Consider the following 24932-nt stretch of genomic DNA (forward strand, 5'->3'; position numbering starts at 1 on the left):
CCCAACTATCTAATTTGTATTGCTTGTAGGAGTTATGAGATTGATCACTGTTCGTTATCTTCACCTTGCATTTGGACAGAACGAAAACTTCCGAAAACCATTGATAAGATGGCACATCTTAGAATGTTTGAGCCCTCCTTCAGGTAAAGGGCTATCCACTTCTCCAAATTTGGCAAAGAGTATTCCTTGGGTTTTATGTGGCAATATATCTGAAAATAAAACTTAAAACCTTTTTCTCAAGATCGATTGGGTCATAATTAGTCATATCAATATGGAAGCATCACCAGGAAGTGAAGATTGAATATTTTGGCCCACGGACGAGTAGGGCTACAATACAACATCTAAGGTTTACATACAAAAAATGTAGGAATATGTAGTAATCTGCTATTGGCTGCTAGGCTATGCTTAGTCATGTTGATTCAAATTCGGTTGTGGCATGACCCTGTGGAGCTAAGATGGGGTTCATTTAGTATTTATTTCAGTACATCGTATGCCTCTTTATTATCTTTTTAAAAATTGTTCATAAAGACGGAAAGCTTTAGTTGTTTTAAAAAGTTGCCGAAGTTGACCTGAAAACAAACTCTTGTTGATCATGTTAAATATCAAAACCGTATTGGAATTGCAGACGAAATAATGGTTACCATATCCGTAATGCGGAAGAAAAGAATAAAAGAAGGTATTACAAAATACAGATTTTATTCAATTATAGCACATGGGTCCGGAAAAGGCAAAATGCACTTATAAAAAAGTGTGTTGGGTATGTATTATCGCTTCGGTCTAAGAGTCCATATGAATATATAATAAGTTTGATCACGGTCTGACTGAGTAAGGATAAACGAATATGCAATGTGCAGTTAGAATTGTCCTACATATTGAATAATTTGAATGAACCAAAAAGGCAACTTTCAGATTACGTGATCTCAAAAATTTATTCAAATCACGAACTCCCGAGAGAAAAAATCGTCACAACCGTTTTAACGAACTGATTGTTAGATAAAAATTGAAGGGGAAATATTTTTCTGAAAGATGGACAGTCATCCGAGCTTAGGAGTTGCAGATTACTGTGTTTTTGGAGCGTCGGTGATAATTTCTTTGGGAATCGGAATCTTTTATGCATTTTCCGGTGGAAGACAGCGCACGGCTGACGAGTATTTGGTCGGCAACCGTCAAATGAAGATGCTGCCTCTTACTCTGTCCCTGGTGGTGTCTTTCGAGTCCTCCATCATGATGCTTGGGCTTCCCGCGGAGACATATGTCTATGGACTTCAGTACATATGGTACAACGTGGGAGTTATGGCCGGTGTTTTTATTGGCGTTTTAATTGTGGTGCCTTTGATTTATCCCTTAAAGCTAACCAGCGTGTATGAGGTAGGTATTAGGATTCAATGAGATTAACAAGTGGCGGATCTATAATGGGGCTACGGGACTGCAACCCACTTCCCAATCTGTTGAATTTAATAAAAGCAACAAAAGTTAAGTTGAGAATTTTCGTGAGGGCGATACACTAAGAAACTGGATACGGACATTCAAATATGCAGTACATTTTGAAATATATCATCAAAATCATGTTACAGTTTTAGACACATTTAACATCCCAGTCAATGGGATGGATGAATATAAAGTTACATGTACCGTACCTATACTGGATTCCTAAACTTCACAAACACCATTACAAAGATACATCGCTAGATCCTGTTCATGATCTACTAAGCCCCTATCTTTGATCCCTACGAAAATATTAACAGGTGTGAAGGAGAAACTTCAAATGTACTGTTTGTGTCAATGCATGTGCCAGAAGTAATGTAAATCAAATATGGATTATAAAATATTGTGAAGAACGTTTAGTAAAATTCAAATCGAATAAATTATGTAAAAATGTTTAACTTTTCAAGACCCTACACGACCATTCCTCACTATCAATTAAAAAGTAAACATTTTGGTATCATAGACAGTTGCTTCTTTAACAAAATTGGAAAAAGGAAATATTCATATCTAGTGATCAGTCATCCAAAGAATTACTTGAACCACTCTGATATACTCTGAAGTTGAATTAGATATATGATGAAGTTCCTCATTAACAATATCTTCGTAGTCTTTGGTGATCAGGTGTTCCAACAGTCTGTTAAAAATCCCATGGATAAGAATGGAGCTCTATTGTTAGCTGACCTGTTTTTATATTCTTATGAAGCAGAGTTTATTCAAAAGCCTCTACATGAGAAAAAAATATCTTGTTGTGGTCTTCAATTCGACATCTAGATATATCGACGACGTTTCATTTATTAACAATAATAAGTTTCATTCATATGTCGATTCAATACAGTGGAGCCTCGGTAATCCGGACGGCATTAATCCGGACGCTTCACCTTCCGGACGATTTTTTAGGAAAAGGAATATTTGTACGTTATTTTGCATCATTAATCCGGATATTCGCGTTCCGGATCCGGACGGTCATTCTTTACTACAAAATGTTAAAATGCATTGAAAATTGTACCGTTACTTGATGTGTATGATGATATCTCGGTTAGATAACACGTGCCGATTGTATTGTTTTATGTGATGACAATGTATTGCCAATCTTTGCACATAAGATCGGTATTGCGTGTAATGTTGAATTCTCCAAATAAATCTGTAGCATATTATTCTCTAGTCTTGATCAATAGTCTAATAGTATTAATTAATTATACATCATACCGTAATGATATGTTTTATCAAACTGCTACATATATCAGTTGTACTGATTCGTAAATTGATATCGGTTTATTCAAATCTAAAGAGTGTAGATTATATATACTTCTAGATTCTGGATTTTATAGTGTTGATTGGCGTGAAATATATATGCATGTTCATGCCCATGTATATGTAGTAAGTATAAAATTCTTAAATCAACTTTAGAAGACGAAGATTGGTTTAACAGATTGCCGAACTCATGAATCGTGACAGATGGAAATGATCAGCCTCTTTAAGAATTAAAAATGTGATGAAATGTTTGAAGTGTCAATGATTATTTTAGTTACTAATTATTTATTTATAGTCACATATAGTGCTTCATTATTTGTTTTAGTGCATACGGTACACAGTTTTGTATATTTATTTGTAGTGCAAATACACTGCACACGTATATTTCAATTATAGTGCTTTGAAATGCATGTAAATGTTAACATTATCATGCTTTATTTACTAATGCAAATGGTTAAATCCAATGATAGAATGTGTTTAATTCACTGCCCATCAATAAAGTAGGCACATTGGTTACTTATGTAAAGATAGAAAATATGCGATTCAGTTATGTAGACGCTTCATTTATCCGGACGATTTTGCTGGGATCCAAAGTGTTGGATATTTTATTGAAAATAAATATGAAGGAAAAACTACTTGTAACAACTCAACAGTGACAAACTGGGATTATGTTCAATACTTTGAATTTATAAAGTGATATTTTAATACGCTGTCGATTTCATTAAAATCTCCAACATCATTTCAGATTGATTGTATAGTTTTTAACGTCCCACTGGAGAATTTTTAATTATATGGAGACGTCATCATTGCCGGTGAAGGGCTGCAAAATTTAGGCCTATGACCGGCACTTACTGTCTTTGAGCAGGGAAGGATCTTTATCATGCCACACCTGCTGTGACATGGGGCCTCTGGTTTTGCAGTTTTACCTGAAGGTCGCCTCTTATGACAAGCAAAATAATGTAAAAAATAAAAACCCAGAACAAAGTGTAAAACATGTATACAGTACAACAAAAAAGTTCGCTTTCAAAAAGATGCACGAATTGTCATTTATTGAGATGAAAATGTAAATTGAGAGATTACCCGGACATTCATTATACATTTGGAACACAATAAAGATTCATAATGATATAAAACGTCATTAATTTTTATTCCAAAAGAGGAAATGAAGGGATATTTCATTCCGCTGTTGATTACATCTTTTTAAAAAACTGAAGGCAATGTACATGTATGTGCATTATGTGAAACTTCTCATTTCTCCAAAATGAATTAATTAATTTCGACAAAAATCCGTCCGGATTTTACAAACACGAACGTTTCGAGATCTATAATTTAGCAGGAAAATAGTTGTTCAACATCAAATTAGATTCAACTATTGAGATTATCAGATATAGAAAAAAACCTTCCTTCAGTTACTGAATGGAATAAGGTACTATCAATTACTCAATGTTATTATTTTTTCTTTCTTTCTAGTATATGGAGCTGCGTTTTCAATCAAAATGGGTTCGAATATTCGCGATGATACAAGGGACCCTGTATTACGTAAGAATGAAATACAATGTTAATAGTAAATAGGATACAATGTTAAATGTTCAAGGACTACGCGTTTTAACAAGCAAGAATTTGGAATTTGTAATTTGTTTTGATTTGTGTGAAATTTAGTAATTCCTATTTTGAAATTTTCTGAAACGAAAATAAAAAATTGAATTTCATAAAACTGATGTTCATTTCATATGTAAACTACAAACATTATATGATGTATGTTCCTTATTAACAATACTGGAGTTTACTTTGCAGATATTTTATATGGGCATTGTGCTGTTTGGTCCCGCTACTGCTTTGGAGTCAGGTTTGTAGAAAGCACTGCTGTAGAGGCTATTATTTCCCATAACGTATGACAATAATACAAACGAATAAATTCAAAATACTGTAAGCCGGGAAATCCAGTGTGAACCTTGAATTTACGGTTAACCGGGAAATTGTCACTTCTTGATATTTTCGTCGACTCAAAAAGGATTTCGTTTTGCTTTAGCTTCGCTGCAAAAAATTTGATTTAAGGAAATAAGTCGATTTGAATTTACTCAGTTTAAAAAACCCAATAAGCATGAAAAGATGATGATAACGAACAGCGATCAATTTCATAAATTCCCACAAGGAATACCAAATTAAGGGCAAACACGGACCCTGGACATGCCCGGGGTGGTATCAAGAGCTTAGGAGGAGCAAGCCTCCCTGTCGTTCGGTAACATCCACTACGATCCATATATTTCGATCAGGTAAATGAAGTAATCCGCAGTCAAAATCAGTGTGTAAAGAGTAGCCTAATAATTGGTATGAAACACGTTATACAGGATTTGACTCAATGACAGGTTGTATTGGCAAACTAGATCGTTTTAACGACCGTAAAATTTGCAAAATGCGGACTTTAAACAAGACTGTTGAAACCAATGTAACATCAACTTGTTTGTCTCTCAACTGATTCGATATGCAAGAGCTTGTTCTGTGAATGATCAGTTTTTAAATCGAGGCAGGCTACTGATACGCAGAAGGATAAAACGTTTGCTCAACTAGGACCTAAGGTCATCTGCTCATTCACAACATCCAATATGTTTACTCCGCTACAAAATATAGTGCATTGAAACAGCAAATGTGAAAGTAGAATAAAAAGTACAATTCTGAATCCTTTACAAACGTAATCTACCAACAGAAAATACATTTCTTTAAAGAATAACCATATGATTTTAGGAAATAAACAATAGGGGAAATCCAAGCAACATTGAAAGATATATTTTAAGATATGTTTGGCAATGGAGTTATTTAGGTGACCTCTGGTCTCCCTAATGATATGCCATGTTAGGCAACCTTATCAATATAACACACAATATATCAGAATATGTCTTGTCCCTGCAAGCCGGGATAGGGGGATCATGCCTCCCCCTGTTTTCACTGATTCTTTAAGATATACATGTATGATATTATGTTTTAGTAATAAATTGCTTTAGGTGACCTCTAGTCTCCCTAATGATGTTTCATACCACAATAGGCGAAATTGTCAATATAACACTCTAGCTAAACTCTGGTCTTCTTCATTAATATTACAGAATAGGTGTTCCCTGATTCCCATCCGCATGTAGGAGTCTAGCAGGGGTGGGTTGGAGTTAAGCCCCCCCCCCCCCCCCGAATGAATTTTCACTTATTAAATTAATAAAATTACCAAAAATAGAAACATACCCATGGTAAATTGCTTATGAGAATCAAATATATGCAGACGAGCAAGTTTTCCTATCCCCCTCCCCCGAAGAAATATATTTAGTGGATATGGATAATTTGTGTCCTTTTTGCTTGTCAAACACTTCACAGGGATTTGCAACCTATTATCTTCCTACTGATGTACAACATTAGGTTATCTTTGGTCTCCACATATGGTGACATCTGATGTTCATATTAATATACAGCATTACCTGATCTTCGGTCTCCGAAAGGATCCCTACGGATAAACCTCTTTTCACAGTCCTTTATGTTCTTACTTTAAACGCCTTTTGGAAAGTGGCATCTCCATATCTATGTCAAACAGTATGTGTTCACTGGCCTCCATATTGGTATACCACATTAGGTGACATTTGGTCTCTTTATAGAAGGACTTCTGGTTCAGGTGTCAAGATCGAAATCTCCCTATTCATGGGTCATATTTTCGGTGACTTCTGGTCTCTGTATTGATTATCGAAACCATTACTACTTTGATTTAGGACTTAAGGTGATCTCTGGTCTCCTTATGGATATTCCACTTAAGGTAAACCCTGGTCTCCCTACAGTAGCTGACTTCTGTTGAATCTCCATCTTGTAAAATGACATAAGGTGACCTATGGTCTCCCATTTTCACACACACATTCAATTGGTGATCTCTGGTCTCCCCAGTCTCCGTATTAAACACAACACATTTGGCGTCTTATGGTCTCCATACTGATACTCCATGTTGGATGACCCCTTGTTTCCGCATCAATAACCCTTGATCTCCCTATTCATGTTCCACATATGGTGACCTCTGATGTCCATATCGATATAAAACAAACTGTTCTTATAGGCTTTCAACTGGAGAATAAGCAGACGTACTAAATTAGATCTATCCTCTGTTCTTCCTGAAGGTGGGGATTTTTAAAACACTCTGTTTCAGCAATAAAGTGTCTTAAGTAGACCAAGTACTGAAATCTCAAGCTTCGTGCACATCTACCTTTTTCATTTTCAGAATTTAATACCATTTTTTGGGTTGTTACAGCAACCATCAAATTGAGGATTTGTTGCTGCTGCTTCATGAAAATGTTGCTTAGGAGTACATCAAATGAATTGCTACCAAATATACTGCCTTTAAAAAAATAATCGTTAAAATTAATAGATCATTTACAAAATGGTGGAAAGAATTTCTTCGTGAAAATTATTTTTAAATTAGCCCTTATTACTTCACCTAAGCCAAAGGTTGAAGTGAGAATTTCTGATCAAAATCCCGACCTTTGATAAAGCTTATAAATTATGTAGTGTATGTTTCTTTCTGCAGAACAGCAATGTCATATTAGTCAGAACGTGACTTTTTTATGTCTATAATTTCTTTATCTCCTGATGAAGAACAGGTCGGCCAAGGGGACTCAGGTAAGCGTTGTGGCCCATCGGCCTTTTAACAATGTTACAATAATAAGAACTTTCTTGGTAAAATTTTAAATCGGTCAACAGGGGATGCTAGGCACCTGATCTCACCTCTGAAATTTCCGGGGTTCGTGTTTATGCCCTGTTCACAGATTTGTATTCTTTGTAGTTTCTTATGAGATCGACCACTGTTCTTTATCTCCTTTTTTCGTTTCTAGCTAGCTTATAGAGGTTAGAATAAGTACATCAGAAATGGTCCTGTATGTGCAATACAATAGGAAAAACATCAATGTAAGATATGTTTTTAAATACTTTAATGAGGAGTATGAAATCATCTTAAAACATGGTTTTCCACATCACCTTTCAAAGTTGTCAAATCGTTGTGCATTTTTAAATGTATAATTTCATATAATACTGATCAAAATCGTTTTTTCCTTGATAATCAATATTTACAGAAAAAAAAAATATTATAACATGATTAAGAATAATAATACGGTAATAAGTAGTGCTAATTGTAACGGTGTTCCTCGCAGATATTCCAATACAGCTCCTCTATGTTACTACATTCTATACCAGCTTCAATGATTTCATTTGTAAATACATCTACATTTTTCCCAAAGTATTTATCGAAAAGTAACATCGGTATAAGTATTAACCAAACAAATTTCATGGCATATGCAAGCACATATTTCTAGATTTCTCATAAAAATCTTCTTAAAGAGACCCACTATAAATTTCTATGTGTTAAGTCTCAAAGATTTACATTGAGAAATGAACTGTGAGAGATAGATCCATTTAGTATAACTGAATCCATTTAAGTAATAGCCAATCAGAATGACTGTTTTAAAGAAATTTCTTATATTTCAAATTGTAGAACCTCATGATATATGCCTATATTTTAAATTTCAAGCATTTTTTTAAGAAAAAAGAAAAAGAAAAAAGAAAGATTTTTGTGTCAGCCAACCAGAATGAAGCGCAAGTGCATCCCGGGCTTTCTTGCTAATTCAACCACATAATCTTGTTTCCACTACTAATCTATGTCAATATTCTGCATTTTAAAGCATTTTGTTTCAAAAAATGGGAAAGTTAAAACGATTTTAATTAAATCAGTGATTTCAACCATCGCACATGCTCAAACACATGCATGCATGTGAGTAAATAATGACCTTCGTTCTGCACATCTACACAAAATGTCTAATAACCCTGAAACGGTTTCATCTCATTTGGATGAGCAGTTCTATTAGAACAATTGCGGACAAAAAAATTCGGGGAAGAAGGGAAAAAAGAAGAATAAACAGAGTATAAACATATTGTTTTCAAGCATAAAAATAGTTTGGAATGCAACCATCTGTTAAAATCATCTAAATCAATATGCATGCCTGTCATAAAACTGGATTGCATCAGGGGATGCCCACAGGTTGATTTATTCGCCTGAAAAGAGAAATAGGAAAACATAAATATTCATATACTTATGTTCTGCAAAACAGGGTTGAAAGCATATTAAATCTGTTTCCAATTAAGGCTTTCCCCTGGAAGGCTTAATTGTTTTTTTGTCATGTCCTTTAATTTGCCATTTCCTAACATCATAGCTATATGGACGAACTTGCAAAGTGTGAGAGAGTTACAAATATAAGAACTTTAAAGAATCAAAGAAGGAAATTAGTAGCTGAGAACATGCTGAGGGCAGGAATGGACAAAAGCATACAGTGGGTCACAAGGACAGAATGTAGAGTTCCTTCTCAAAGCAGTCCTGAAAAGCTGTATGATGTTGATATTGCCAACATGAATGGCAATTATCCAACATATACTGAAGGAGGTAATGGGTTAAGGACATTTCCAAGGACGTTGTGTAGTTGAGTCTTCTACACTGAGTTTTCTCTGTAAAACAATCAATCAATGATAGCATGATACTTTGACTTTGACAACTATGACCTACATGTTTCACATGAAAGGTGAAGATAACGAACAGTGATCAATCTCATAGCTCCCACAAGCAATACAAAATAGATAGTTGGGCAAACACGTACCCCTGGATACACCAGAGGTAGAATCAAGTGCCTAGGAGGAGTATGCATCCCCTGTCGACCGGCCACACCCGTCGAGAGCCCTATATCCTAATGAAGTAAACGGAGTTATCCTTAGTCGAAATCAATGTACCTTTTATTGGATCTTTCCATTTTCTGTGTTTTTCTTATTATCGGTCTATATTTCTTTTCCTGACGGAGTGATTTTTTGTTTCAATGCTTACAGATGAATAAATTTCATCATTATATATACTTTAGTGGGACCATATCGATGAAGGGAAATTGTTCCCAACTTGTTGATTAATGGTTCTACAAAGGTTATAATATAATGATCATATAAGGATTACTCCTGGTCACCCATTTAAGTTAATGGTCATAAAAGAGTTTCTTTTTGTCACCCATTGATGCAATGGTTATATAAAGGTTACCTTTGATCACCCATTGATGTAATGGTCAGATAAGGGTTTCCTTTGGTCACCCAATGATATGAATATTGTATAATGCTTACCTCTGGTCACCCACCGATGTAATGGTCACACAAAGGCTACCTCTGGTCACCCATCGCTATAAATGTCATCTAAGGGTTACCTCTGGTCAACCGTTGAGGTAAATGCCATAAAAGGATTAATTACCTCTGGTCACCTTATGATGTAATGGCCATGAAAGGGTTACCTCGGGTCACCCAACGATGTAAATATAATGTAAGGTTACCTCTGAGCACCCAATGATGTAAATTTCATATAAGGGTTATTTCCTACCTCCGGTCACCCATTGATATTATGGTCATACAAGGGTTACTTCTGGTCAGCTATTGATATAAATGTCATATAAGGGTTTCCTCTGGTCACCCGTTGAGGTAAATGCAATATAAGGATTAATTACCTCTGGTCACCCTATGATGTAATGGCCATGAAAGGGTTACCTCGGGTCACCCAACGATGTAAATATAATATAAGGTTACCTCTGAGCACTCAATGATGTAAATTTCATATAAGGGTTACCTCTGGTCACCCACTGATGTAATGGTCATACAAGGGCTACATCTGATCACCCATTAATGCAATGCCATATAAGGGTTACCTATGGTCACCCAATGATGTAAATATAATATAAGGTTACCTCTGAGCACACAATGATGTAAATGTCATAAAAGGGTTACTTCTGGTCACCTATTGATGTAAATGTCATACAAGAGTTACCTCTGGTCACCCATTGATATAAATGTCATATAAGGGTTTCCTTTGGTTACCCAATGATGTAAATATCATAAAAAGTTACCTCTGGTCACCAATTGATGTAAAACCAGAATTTTTTTTTTACCACGGGTCACCCAATGATGTAAATGTCATATAAGGGTTTCTTCTGGTCACCCATTGATGTAAATGTCATATAAGGTTACTTCTGGCCAACCTTTGATGCAATGGTCATATAAGGGTTTCATCTGGTCACCCATTAATGTAATGCAGTATAAGGATTACCTCTGGTCACCGTTTGATGTAATTGTGGTAGTTGTACTTGGTTTAGTTTTATATTTTATATTGCCATTCACATTCATTCACTTCAATACATATTGCTCTGCGCTACTTACTAACTTTGTGTTGTGTGTTAAAGAAACCTAAACACTCCTTTTAAATATAATGGTTTAATCCGTAAGGGTCCAGTTAAAACATAACTTGGATTAGTTCATGTATCTCTTAGATGTCATACTTGTTGTCTTAGTATTTTGTTCTAGCCAATAGGAAGTCCTGGCGGGAATTCCTGAGTTCTTTTTATGACATAGTTCAGGAAATCTAGTTTTGAAAGAGATTCCAAAGGGTGTTGCCATTATTGAGTTCTTAAAAGTATAAAGTATATATTTGATTTATAGAGGATTTGCTAAGTAGCTGATAGTTTTACTATATGATTAAATGCAAATAACGAATTTAAATAAGTAATTAAACTTTTCTTTATTCATAAAACTTGGGTGCAAATCATGAGTGAAATATTTACTGAAAGTAGAATTGTGGAAAAACATAATTTCTATTCTTTAAGTAAATAATGAGTTTTAAGTAATTTAAATGCGCAGAGTGATATATGTGCACATAATTTAGTATTTTAGTAATTATTTAATAGGTCATCATAAACGAGTTTAAGCAGCTTTACCTTTATTTTGGAAACTGTAGCCTAGTTCCATAAACTGGTATGTACAAATGCAATTTACTGCAGTACATTATATTCATTTTTTGGAATATCAATTACTTATAATTGATGAGTTATTTCCTTTGACGATAAATGATGACCAATAGATATATGTGCATCGTTGCATATGTCATGTGTTCGAGAGTGTATTTTGTCTTTGTATTGTATTTGTCCTTATATGTTTTATTGTTGTTATAGGGTTGTTTTCATTGTTTCCCACTATTAAACGAATCTACGACCTTAGTCATCTTGTGGATTATCTTTACACCCAAGACCGGTTACATAATGGTCATACAAGGGTTACCTCTAGTCACAGATTGATATAAATGTCATACGAGGGTTTCCTTTGATTACCCAATGATGTAAATATCATATAAGGTTACCTCTGATCACCTATAGATGTAAATGTCATAAGGATTACCTCTGGTCACCCATTGATGTAATGTTCATACAAAGGTTACTTCTGTTCAGCCGTTGATATAAATGTCATATAAGGGTTTCCTCTTGTCACCCGTTGATGTAAATGTCATATAAGGGTTACATCTGGTCACTCATTCATGTAATGATCATATAAGGGTTTCTTCTGGTCACATATTGATGTAATTGTTATGCAAGGGTTAGCTTTGGTCACCATTGAAAAAATTTATAGAAAGGTGTCCCGAGGTAACCGACATCTTAGTGTATGGATGACCTTCGGTCACCAGTGTTTATAATTCTACTTCTATTTGAAATACATATAGCCAAGTAACAGGTAGAGTGACCACATGACCAATCTTCTATGTCCGAAATCCATACTTCCCGTTATCTCTTATACACATCTTACAGACACGCCTTAAATATGTCATATTTTCTATTTACAACAATTCTAATGAACAATTACAAATTCAAACCATAGCATAATTTAGACAAATTACCCATGGACCATCTGAAGATAAATGTGGACATCACCTGCTTAGGTGTGGTGAAAATATGCCTAGTAGATAAGAAAATTTACAAACAGATAGACAACTAATCAAAAAAGCTAATTTTATTCTTTAACTCCGGTGAGCTAAACATTTCACCTTAACACTGTTGTAGCATCATGAAATATAATCAACCGTAACATAATTTTCATGTCTGAAATCAATAGGTGACCAGAGGTCACCCTCTATGTGCAACATTATCTTACAATTATCTGTGAACAAATTACAAATAAATATTTCAAGTTCAATTTCACTGCATTGTATTTATTATATAAGCTAGGTTTATATCACATTTTCGTATTTGGGAAAATTTGGGGGATGCAGATAACAGTGAATTATCATTTTCAAAGGTAGGCTATGTTTTGCTAAAAACAATTATGACATGTAAATGATAAGTAATGCTCAATATTCATTTTTCTTTAGTAGTGTATAATAGACATAGTCTGCATTGTACTTTCACATTTATGTTGGAATATTTTTGTGCGTAGTAAACTGAGTAGAAAATAGGGTGATCCGGGGTCATACTAAAATGTGGTGACCCTGGGTCCTACTTGAGGGTACGAATTATCCTTCTGCTACATGTATATGTGGCAGGAATTCAAAACCTTTTCTGCAAAACATGTCATACCTTTTTCAGTTTCCTCTTTGGATTACAAGCTTACAACATCAGTAAACAGAGATGGTAAAATAATTGATATCACAGTAAATTCAGCATGAAACTCTGAAATGCTTTGCGGCTAATGGGTCCAGAAGTCACCATATGAAAAGGATAAATTTAGACCTATGGTAACCTATACATATTATGCAATTATGGAAAATGGTCCCCAAAATAAAGAGATTGCTTATACCTCTTTGTCAGTTGAGTCTTTTAGGTTGGGTTTTGTCTGTAAAACAAAGAATCAATGATTGCATGAGACTGTATGTGATACATGTAGGTCATAGTATTCAAAGTCAAAGCTTTCTTTTAAGCAATTCATGCAATACCTTTTTCAGTTCTCCCTTTGGGACACAAACCTACAACATCAGTAAACAGAGTCAGTAACATTTTATATTACAAATATAGCATGAAACTCTAATATACCTAGAGGCTTATGGGGCCAGAGGTCATCCAATAACAATCAAAGACGGGATATTGGGGCACCTATTTGTTATGTATTAATGGGACCAGAAGATATAAAGAATGCCTATAACTCTTTATATCATATACCTAGTAGTGTATCAGCCCTGATACACTTATCTTGGCTAGGGTGAGACAGCTGCAAGTAGGTAGGGCTGTCTCACCCTAAGGGCCGAGATATCTCTGTCTCGGCCCGTTGTCAAGGGGCTGTCTCGCCCTCAAATTTCAAATGGCTATTTCTTCTTTAATCTTTTGAAATCTAACATAACTACATGAAAAAATGATGTTAGACACAATTTTTTTCATATATAATACTTTCTTCCACGACAAAATTTAATTTAAGCAGAAAAATTAAATAAAAACGTTTTCAAAAACAGCGCTAAATTGTAGCGAGTATCTAAGCAAAGAGGGGTAACCCAAGTAACAATTGTTTATTTAGAACAATTACACGTTTAACTTCATTTCAAAACAATCAACGTTCTAGGTGACAGAAAACAGTAGGAGGATTATGGAGGGTGATACTGAAGCATTTTCAGAAATCCCCGGTCCTAATGGAGATAAAATGTTAATTTACGGTAATCTTGATGTAGAAAACTCCCGAGGACTTGGCAATAAAACGAGAAAAGTAGAACCATTATCTTCCGACGTATTTCAACGACTTATAGTTGCTAAACAGATGGGAAACGGTAAAAAAATAACTTACTTCAGTATAAGGTAACATTCCTTAAGCAAAGAAATAGCAGCATCAGATCTGTAAACATTCCCGTTCATACGATGACCCACGTAAACAAAGTTCTACAACTCTTACAAATTATATGAAATATTGAAAACGGGCGAGTTTGGTAAATCCGAAAAAATAAATAATAATCAGCAATGGAATAAAGCTACAAAACCCAGACTTTAGCATGTTTCACAATGTCAATAGTACTGGAAAGGTAACCATTAAAGTAAACTCTCTGAAGGAATGAAATAGTCAAATATCGTTGTACAGTATACCATGTATTTATGTTTGGGTCAATGACCCCCCCCCCCCATTAAAAAAAAATGTTTATCAACTTGTTGTGTTTTAGGTATATGATATAAACAATATCACACTCTAATGTTGATCTCGGACCTGGGATTGCCCCTCGAGTGATCTCGGCCCTCGCCCTACGGGCTCGGGCCGAGATCAACTCTCGGGGCCAATCCCAGGTCCGAGATCAACATTAGAGTGTGATATTCTATATGTCAGTTGAGTCTTTAACACTGGTTTCTGTCTATAAAATAAACAATCAATGATGGCAGAGACTGTTGTGATACATGTACATGTATGTCATACTTTTATAAAGCAAGTCAAAACTCTTTTATGTAGAACATGTCATACCTTCGCTAGCTTTCTCTTTGGATAACAATCCTACAATATCATTAAATAGTCAGAATAATTAACATAAAAGAGGGCATATGTACATAAAACTTCTCAAATGCTTAGAAACTATTGACGACAGAGTTTAACCAATGACAAGCATAAATGGGGACCTAATGGAACCTATACCTGATGCAGTAATGGAAAATAATTTGCTACCATTACCAGAAAATATGCAAAATTCTTTTACATTGGGATTCATTTGTATATCATAGCATAAAAATGTAACTGGCACATGTATGTCATATATGTGGTAGGTATTCGAATCTTTTCAAGCAAAATATGACATACCTTAGTTTGATCTCTGGATTAAAACCCATTATCATCAGTAAACATAGGTATAGTGTTTATATCACAGCAAATCTAGAAGGAAACTGTTATATGCTTACATGTGGAGGCTTAAGGGGCCAGAGGTCACCCAAACACAAGCTGACTCGAGGACCTCAGGTCACCGTTCAGTAATGAAAATATACAGAATACCTTTACATCTTTTTCAGTTGTGTCTTGTATACTGGGTTCTGTCTGTAAAATTAAAATGCAATGATAGCATAAGACTGTAAGTGATACTTGTATGTAGTAGTTTTCATAGAAAGTCAAAGCTTTTTATGTAAAACATTTCATACCTTTTCCAGTTTTCCCTTTTGATTACAATAGCACAACACCAGGAAACAAAAACAGTATAATATTTATATACATGTAACAGGGAATCTAGCATGGTACTCGTATATTATAAATTAGGCTTCTGGTTAACATTAAAACGTACATAGTAAAAACATTGTTGCAACATGAAAAGTTTATGTTATTTTGCAATTTGTTACAATATTTAAAATTCATACAAGTATTGTCACATTAAAATGCTCTTCCTTGTCTGCGGGTTCATTTCCTGATTCCAATTCCCTTTTCTGTCAAATGCACATGATTCAAATGAAATAGTTCACATACTTTCTTTGTTTGAACATTAAAATATCAAAACTACTGCAAAATACTATTTTTAGGAAAGGGGTTGGGGCTGTACTCAGGAAGATTGATAATAAATTTTGACAAAAGTTAGACAGTAAAAGTTAAACCATTGTGAACCGTTGGGAAGAAATTAACCCTATTAACATTTGAATACTAATTAAAAACTTAGATAGAGGAAAACATTTTAATGAATCAAATTAGTGGATCAGTAGATACAAAAATCCGTGCGACACAAGACTTATACTGACTAAACTAAAATACTTGCAAAGTTCATGAAGGGGTACAACTGTACATTTATCTCTGTTTTCTATAATAAAGCATACCCCCCCCCCCCCCCACACACACACACACATCTTCGTGCTACTCACAGGCCACGTACACAAAACAGTGAGATATCATACCATACTAAAAGAAAAAAACCTTCCAAATTCATGAAGGGGCACAACTGTAGAGTTATCTATTTTTTCTATAGTAAAACATATTGGGACACCACCCTACCCCCAAACACACCTCTACGAGCTACTTACAGACCTGATTTGACATATCAACTTACCTGTGCTCTTGTGTTTAAAAGACATTCTCTTTTTCCCGATTTCCGTCTCTGCAGCAGAAAAAAGAAAGTACATTTACATTCTTATCTTCACTGGTAAAAGAGTTCCATAAGTGCTCATTAATGCACACATTTTGGAGAACTATTTTCGGGTTTCCTCAGGTCCTAGTTGAGCATACGTTTTATCCTTCTGCTACTGACACACAAGTTGATGGTGCAGGGCTTTCAACAGTCTAGTTTCAACTAGGGGACTGTGTTTGCCTAACTCTCCATTTTGTATTGCTTATAAGAGTTATGATATTGATGACTGTTCGTTATCTTCACTTCAATTCTCGATCCTAACGAAAATCGGTATTCAAATTATTCCTATATTTAATAGATCTTAAATACTTCATGAGACCTAATGTTATTTAAAAAGAAAATTAATTTCAAAGTCAGTAAAACGTAAAAATATAAACGTTGAATAACTTTCTTTCTATTCCTTTTAAAGTCACAGACTTACCATATTGGGCTTCCGTCCTAGCAGTCGCCTTGGCAGCCATGTTGTACACATCCATTGTGAGATATTTTTAGATGTTTGTTCTTTCAATTTGATGATTGCTATTTGTTCAAGGGAACGCAATATCCGTCTCCAAATTTCATAATCTTTATTTGTTGCACCGGTCGTAGAATATTTAGGGTCTTGTTGACATTTGGGGTATTGATTTCAGGGCGGAATAAAGGCGGTGATTTGGACGGACGTCTTCCAGACCGTGGTAATGATGACGGGGATAGCGGCCATTTTAATTCAGGTAAATATAGACCAGCTTAATGATGACATAGTTTCATTTGGCAATTTGATAAACAATGGTTTTCAAACCTGTAGAAAACAATTTCAAGAATGAGACAGTTTGATGCTTTTCGTGATGTTTTCCAAATCTTTGAAAAGTTTATAACTTGTTTAATTGAAATATCATTTTAGGGAACCATCTCTGCTGGAGGTGTAGGAAATGTGTTCAATATCAACAAAGCTACAAAAAGATTAGATATAATAGAGTATGTGATGGCATTTCAATGCACTCTCATGAGCATATAATTAATGTTTCTAACGCGTGATTTATTTTTTAGTAATTTAGAACTATATGTAAAAAAAAAATGCAAACACTTTAAAGCTAAATTCATTAAAATAGAATGACAAAGGCTGTTCGATGACCATAAGACAATCTTGTTGTTCCATTGATAAATGACACAGAAAAATTTATTATACGAGATAATCAGCAGATGTATTGTGTTGCAGCTTTAACCCCAATCCATTTGTCCGGCACACGTTCTGGACATTGTTTATTGGGAATTCGATTAAAAAGATTAGTCTTTGCTTCAATCCATCCTCTATACAGCGGATATCCTCAACACCCACGAAGAGCAGTGCCAGAAAGTATGTTAACTATAGTAGTACTCAATTCTATGAAAGCCCATTGGGATCAAACTATGGGAAAAATAACCAGAGATGTGTTATAACGCGACAAAAGACGCACTAACGTGAAGTGAAAAGGTGTTATAAAGCAGAGTGAAAGGTGTTATAACGGAAATAGTACGTAATTACGCAAAAATGCGTTATTACGTCTCTCAAAAAGGTGTTATTACGCCTTTCAAAATGGTTTTAACGCATATTGAAAGGTATTATAACGCTAAAAGGCTTAATTGCGAGGAGAAAAGCGTTATTATGCCTGTCGTTTAAAGGAATTAATACCCCTTTATAAGACGAACGGCGTAATAACGCCTTTTGTAAAGATGTAATAACACTCTTTGAAAAGGCGTAATTACGCTTTTGTTTGCGTTGACATGCCTTTGAAACTGTATTATTACACCTCTTGATGACGTGACTTTAATTCACATTTGAATATCATGAAAGGATCTGCATGTTGAAGATTGAATTTATATTTCTAGGATACTTCTGATAGCCGCTCCAGTGTTTTGCATCACCCTCTCTCTGCCATTATTTGAAGGACTTGTTGCTTATGCATACTATTATACGAAACGCTGCGACCCCCTCACTTCTGGCCAAATCAAAAACCCCAACCAGGTATGCATATGGGACATAGCAAAATACATATCATATACTCCGGTTTCATTATTCTGCTTTGAACACAAATTCTTGCTTTGTTTTTGGAGAGACGAAATGCCTAGGAAAAGTATTAAGACCATAGTCACGGTAGTGTAGTAGTTAGAGCACTCACATCATCACTGGGATACCCAGGTACGACTCTCGACCCTGTGCCGGGTCAAACCTAAGACATTTAACACAGGACGTGACGTCGAGTCAAACCAAAGACGAAGACATTTAACACAGGAAGTGACGTTCCTTTGCGAATCGCCTAGCAAGAAAAGTGAAAGTTACGGATCTTTCGGATGTCGCTTTATAATGGGACCTGGATGGGTTTGGCACGATAAAAAGCCTGCATGGCTACTGCCTTCAGCGCCGTACATAGTCAAGATTTGTGGTGTTTCATCCACTCCTGTGGATGTCTGTATATGAGTGAAACATTCTTAGAATGGGATGTAAAGCGACGAGTACTCGTATAACAGAGAAACCAAAGTGTTGTAAATAACTGTTCTCTATGACAGTAGTTCATCAAGAAGAGGTAATATACAAAGTAATATTATGTAACTATATGGATTAAGTTACCCAAATTGAAATCAATACGTCCAAAGAATAGACCTTGACATTCAGTTTCATAAATGTTTTTCTTTGGTAGATCATTCCTTATATGGTTCTTGAGATCTTTGAAAATCTCCCCGGAATGCCCGGATTGTTCATGGCTTCTTTATTCAGCGCCTCATTAAGGTGATATCATGTTCAAATATAAAGTTACATGTGAACACATACATGTATTTTATAGCTACGTTGATTAGATTTCATTTTCACTGAATGCCACGAGAGGAATATATACTCATGACATTTCTTTATGAAGTTTTTGTAAAGACAGATATTTGTTGAACAATAAGTAAACTAGAGAACATGTCTGCAATATCTCGTTTGCAATATTAGATATAACATTATTGCCTGATTATCTTGTATTGGGTAATTTATTTGAGATTTTTTTCCAAAAAGTAGTTCGAAACTTTAGCACATTCTTTTTAGACGCAATTTTGTTTACCAAGTGTTTCATTTATATCAATAGAAATTTTCACGCTTTTTATTTTTGGGGAATTTACTACATCCGCCAAATAGTTTACATATCCAAATACCAAAATTAGTTGACATTTCAAAGAAACGGTCCAAACGTTCTTAAAACAAAAAATGAAAACTGATCAGAATATTTCTTTCAGTACCCTGTCCTCCGGTTTAAGTAGTTTAGCAGCAATGACCGCTGAGGACATTGTCAAGCAGATCTTTCCTTCCATCCCTGACTACCGAGTTACTATCTTGTCCAAGCTCTCGGGTAAATTATAATTGATAGAGACTAATTTATTTCAGATAAAGTAGTAGACATTTCTAGTTAATGTTATCTTACGTGTCTATGTATTGTGGACAGTGAATTGAAAGATGACCTGCTTGAGGGATGGATGAAAGGCTAATTTTAACAGTGATCACTGTCAGAACTCATATAAAGAATGCAAAAATAAGGGTAGAGCAACCATGGGCCCTTGGCTATGACAGAGGTGGGATAAGGTGCCTAAATACTGTTTTTACACATACCTTCAGTTTGCTATAAGATGAAAATAACCAGAACTCTATATCAATGTACTGTGTTATCTTATGGGAAGTACTAGAATTCTGTTTAGAAGGTCTATCTATAACTGCATTGTAATAAAATTATCTAAAACTTTACTTACTTTGTGGTTTGTTTCAGTTTTTCTCAACGGTTCACTTGCTATTACCGTCTCATTTATGATAGCAGAAATTAAAGGACCCGTATCTCAGGTATAAAATCTGTATTTATTGTTTACATCATATCCCCAATATCGAATACGTAATTAATATTGGTGTTTACATTCTAGATTTCTTGGTTGTGTTAATGGTAGTTACACTATTGTTTATATTCTAGATTTCCAATACAATTCTTGGCTGTTTTAATGGTAGTTTGTCCGGAATGTTTTTGTTTGCAGTATTTGTTCCGTGGTCCACGACGAAGGTATTTTTTCTCAATTTTTCATTTTCAGTACAATGTTAACCATTTAAAAAATGGTATGTTATTTAAGATTAACAAACCGCCTGTTTGCCCTGTTTCTTTTCAGTCTACATTATGCGGAGGAATAGCAAGCATTGTAGTTACATTTTGGATTTCAATGGGGAAAAATTTCTCGAAAACACTTCGGCGGGAACCGTGGCTGGAAATGCCACCTAATGATAATTGTGTTCACATGGTTGGAAACAGCTCGGTCCCGTTCAATATGTTCAACAATTCAACGTCTACTCAGTCCTTTCTTTCAAACGTATCCAGCGTGGCCGCCATTCCTACGGAAGACTATATACCGTGTGTATTTTTATTACATTTCATCAGTAAAATACTGATATTTATCAATTGAATAAAAATTGATATTTTCACGGTTGTTATTTTTACACTGTGAAAATGACAAAAGTGTTATTTTCACAGTATTGTAGCAATATGTAACCGCGATACACAAGACCACCTTCAATTTATGTTATCTACAAATAATTTTTTATGTTTTTAATTTAAATACCCCAAAATAATTGAAGCTTCAACTGGGGGGGGGGGGGGGGGGGGGTTGTTGTTGTTGTTGCTTGATCCGCTTATGAAAGCATACGCCTAAAATGCATTATGTCTGGGAAAATTTACCAAATGACTTCAGATCATATCGATTAACTGTGTGTGTGCATTTTACTGTGTTGGATTTAATTTGCGACTATGCTTCATACTATGGGAAGTTTTAATGTAGTTTAAAACTTTTACAAAAGCAAATACTGTAAATTATATAGCTTTTTCCTGATACATGACTTTTCTTTCTATCCGAGTGACTCAAGAGTCGATCTTGGGCTGTGAAGTAAACATTATGCCTACATATATATAGCCTACACATACATGTATCTCCACCTTGCGTTCAGTATAGTACACAAGAACCAAGATGGCGATTTCTCGCTTCATCGATATCTTTGCGCGGTGCAAGTGATTTCTATTTATCAGTGTTTATACAGGGACAGCTAAAAATGCTGAAGAAAAATGTAATAAACAGAAATATCAATGTTTTTAATGTTGTATATATAGAATGTATTTCACCCGTGAGATAAGATGTTTTATGTTTACAATCGTGCTTTGCACTCGTGAAAATATCAACAACAAAGAAAGCGTGTCTCACTCGTGAAATAAATTCTATATCCAACAAGCAAACCTTGAGTATCCTTTATTTATTACATGGGCTGGGTGGAAAATTTAGAAACATCATAATTATTGATCCGTGAAAAACAATCAGCCAATATTTAATGGTCCTAAAATTCTACAGATGAACGGAGTTTCTTGCCTCTAGGAAATTTTATGATTATGTATGTTGATTGACCCGTGGTAAGACTGTAACGTTAGTACAACTTCATACATGTATGAGTGGTTAGAGCATCGCGCTCAAAATCACACGGCCTCTCGCCTCTGTTGGCGCGGTTTCAAATCCCGCTCGCGCCGGTAAGTGAGAAAGTTTCCCAGTTTACTTTCGGAAGGTCGGTGGTCTCTTCCCAGGCACATTGTATCTGGATTCTCTCTTCCACCAAAAAACGACTGATGCCACCATATAACTGAAAAATTGTTGAGTGTGGTGAAAAACATCAATCAATCAATCAATTAATTATCAATGGTTTTGCCTTTGATATCTGACATTCATTACGCGTTTCAGTGGTAAACAATGCGCGTAGGAATACAGGTAACCATAGTACGTCAATTTGAACGACCGGGAATTTTGACAGAAATGAAAAAAAAAATGTAACCTAAGAATTTGATATATATAAGGTTATGAATTCCAACGCTTCATGAAGTGTGTTAATGAAATTCATTTCTTAGATATACGTGTGTTAATGAAATTCATTTCTTAGATATACGTGTGTTAATGAAATTCATTTCTTAGATATACGCGGCAAATATTGCATATATAGTTGCTCCTTTTCAAAGTAAGAGTGGAAAAGTTCTGAAATATTCATTTCTGCTAAAATATTGTTAAAAACTATTTCGGTGAATCTTTTTTTTCTGTGTATATAATTTACACAGATTTTGAATCAAGAATGTTTTTTTGTTTCTATCTCATATTATCATCTGGAACTTATGCTATTTACACAACAATGAGATGCAATGGTGTATTTTTAAAAAACATTTATCTATTTAGGTATTTTTATATTGTAGAGAAGGACTAGACAAAATATACGCCATCTCCTACATGTGGCTTGCGGCCATAGCAATTGTTATTTGCCTTGCTGTTGGTCTATTAAGTGCTTTGATTCTAGGTATTATTTGCAAGTCTTAACCAGATTGTTCACAAAAGAAAATATTTGTTGAGAGAATGTCAGTTTTGTTACTTAGCATCTCCTTTATTAAGAATTACTTGTAATTTCATTTCAGATAATTCGAATGATCACAAACCGGATGTGCGATTTATGTTACCATTTTTTGACGTTTTCATGTCATTCTTACCAAAGTCTTTGCGACAAAAACTCTACGCTGGACTACCGTTTGACAAGGTTAACAACTTACTAAAAAGTTCCATAATTGGTCTTCTACGATAAAGTATTACATGTGAACTTACTGATCTTGCATCGTGTTTGTAAGATAGTATACACTGTATCAGTTTGCACAAAACTATTCACTTTGAATGTCATCTATTTTTAAAAGTTGTAACATTTGAAAACACAACGTGTCCGCAAAACTGTGCCTAAAGGGATCCAACTGTAGACAAACCATTTAATGATTTTTGGGACAAAGTAAAAGTAAAATGTATGTAAAAGTTTTGCGTTTGATATTTACTTATTGGAATGGGTTTTTTGTGTGTGTGTCAAGAGATTCGACGCATCTAAAGCTTAGAAAGTCCAGCAAAGTAATTTCCACACTTTGTACAGTGTCAGTAATGTTTTATGTGTTGACAAGGTTAAACAGAATCTCGGTGTCTACATGATACCATGATAAGGAACAAATCAAACTAACGTAAATTTCGCCATAAGGTTGAGATATGTCTTTGACATATAATTAGAAAAGTTAATTTGATAATTCCCTTCAATCAATTAGAAGTAGATCTCTCGTTTTAAAAGTGTTTAATATTCTCAAACAAAATGGTCGCTTACTGTATAAGTTAGTCATGATGATTTTGTGTGATGGAGGTTATTGTTTGCATGATTTAATTTTTCTTGAATGAAAACCACAAAATGACATTGAAAATACAGTGCTGTAAGTAGTTTTCTATTTCAGCGGGAGGAACTGCTGAAAGATTATACACAACAACATTTCGTATTTACGAATATGGAGAAAAACATCGATACAAACGACAAAGACTGTCTCTCACCCCTGACCAATAATGCGGATGTGATGTCAGATGTTGATGAAACAAATGAAGAAGTGCAATTGGAACACTTTCTGCAGAAGAAGGCATAGAACTATCAAATTGACATGCCTGGGTTTTTCATGTTAAAGGGACTGATTCACGATTTTCCCCAAAATTATCTGTTTTACTTTTAATGATCAAAATCTATTGTCTAATGTGTTTAAAAGATTTAACATAAAAATGATGGTTATAAATTATCAAAGAAGCTCATTCTAAAGAGTTTATTACTTGTTTTGTAAACAAAGATTGTGGTATGTTATTGTTTACAAAAGTTTCAAAAGAAATTGATATCGATCTAAGTTTATCATATCTTTCACATTTCAACCATTTTTGAGGTAAAATATGTCATCTAAAAGTTAAAATTTGTGACTATGCAAAATTAAGATGTTTTATATTATAAAATCAATAAAAGACTCGAGTCTTTGTTTACATAACACGGATTTAAGTTTAAAATATTGCTTTTAAACTTGCATTTAGAAGGTCAAAATTTTGGCTGTCAATATTAAATGGGTGATATTTTTAATGTTTAACATAAAAAATGAAAACTAGTTTTATCAAAAATCGTGAACCAAAGGGAAAGGCAACCCAATTTTTTTTTACAGGATAAATGATAGGATTAATTATATGATAAAGATTTGCCACACTATTCTGTTGATATACGGCCTAGATCTAGATAAGCTTCGGAACTAATTTGAAAGCGTTAAAAATTTAAATTCCCGCTATCTATAGAGGCTGCCATGATGTTGAACTCTTTTGTATTCAAGACCACAAGAATCAATAAGTTTGACGTCACACCGTTTATTCGGGTAACTGTAAAGTGCAAAACGCAATGGAAACGAAATCGAAACGAAACGAAATC

General features: G+C 34.6%; 1 protein-coding gene across 1 annotated transcript; it reads left to right on the forward strand.

Annotated features, from left to right (window-relative positions):
* Positions 1 to 736: 736 nt before the first annotated feature.
* On the forward strand, positions 737 to 24322 carry LOC125658660 (sodium/iodide cotransporter-like). The gene is made up of 16 exons (XM_056149214.1): positions 737 to 1368; positions 4207 to 4275; positions 4531 to 4582; positions 17052 to 17119; positions 17272 to 17352; positions 17523 to 17596; positions 17838 to 17975; positions 18488 to 18623; positions 19297 to 19385; positions 19871 to 19983; positions 20395 to 20465; positions 20590 to 20676; positions 20780 to 21018; positions 22885 to 22985; positions 23101 to 23219; positions 23941 to 24322. The coding sequence occupies exons 1-16, from the start codon at positions 1027 to 1029 to the stop codon at positions 24121 to 24123; spliced, it is 1962 nt and encodes a 653-aa protein (XP_056005189.1). The 5' UTR covers positions 737 to 1026; the 3' UTR covers positions 24124 to 24322.
* The last annotated feature ends 610 nt before the right edge of the window (positions 24323 to 24932 follow it).

This window comes from Ostrea edulis, chromosome 9, assembly GCF_947568905.1.
Source record: "Ostrea edulis chromosome 9, xbOstEdul1.1, whole genome shotgun sequence".
Lineage (NCBI taxonomy): Eukaryota > Metazoa > Mollusca > Bivalvia > Ostreida > Ostreidae > Ostrea > Ostrea edulis.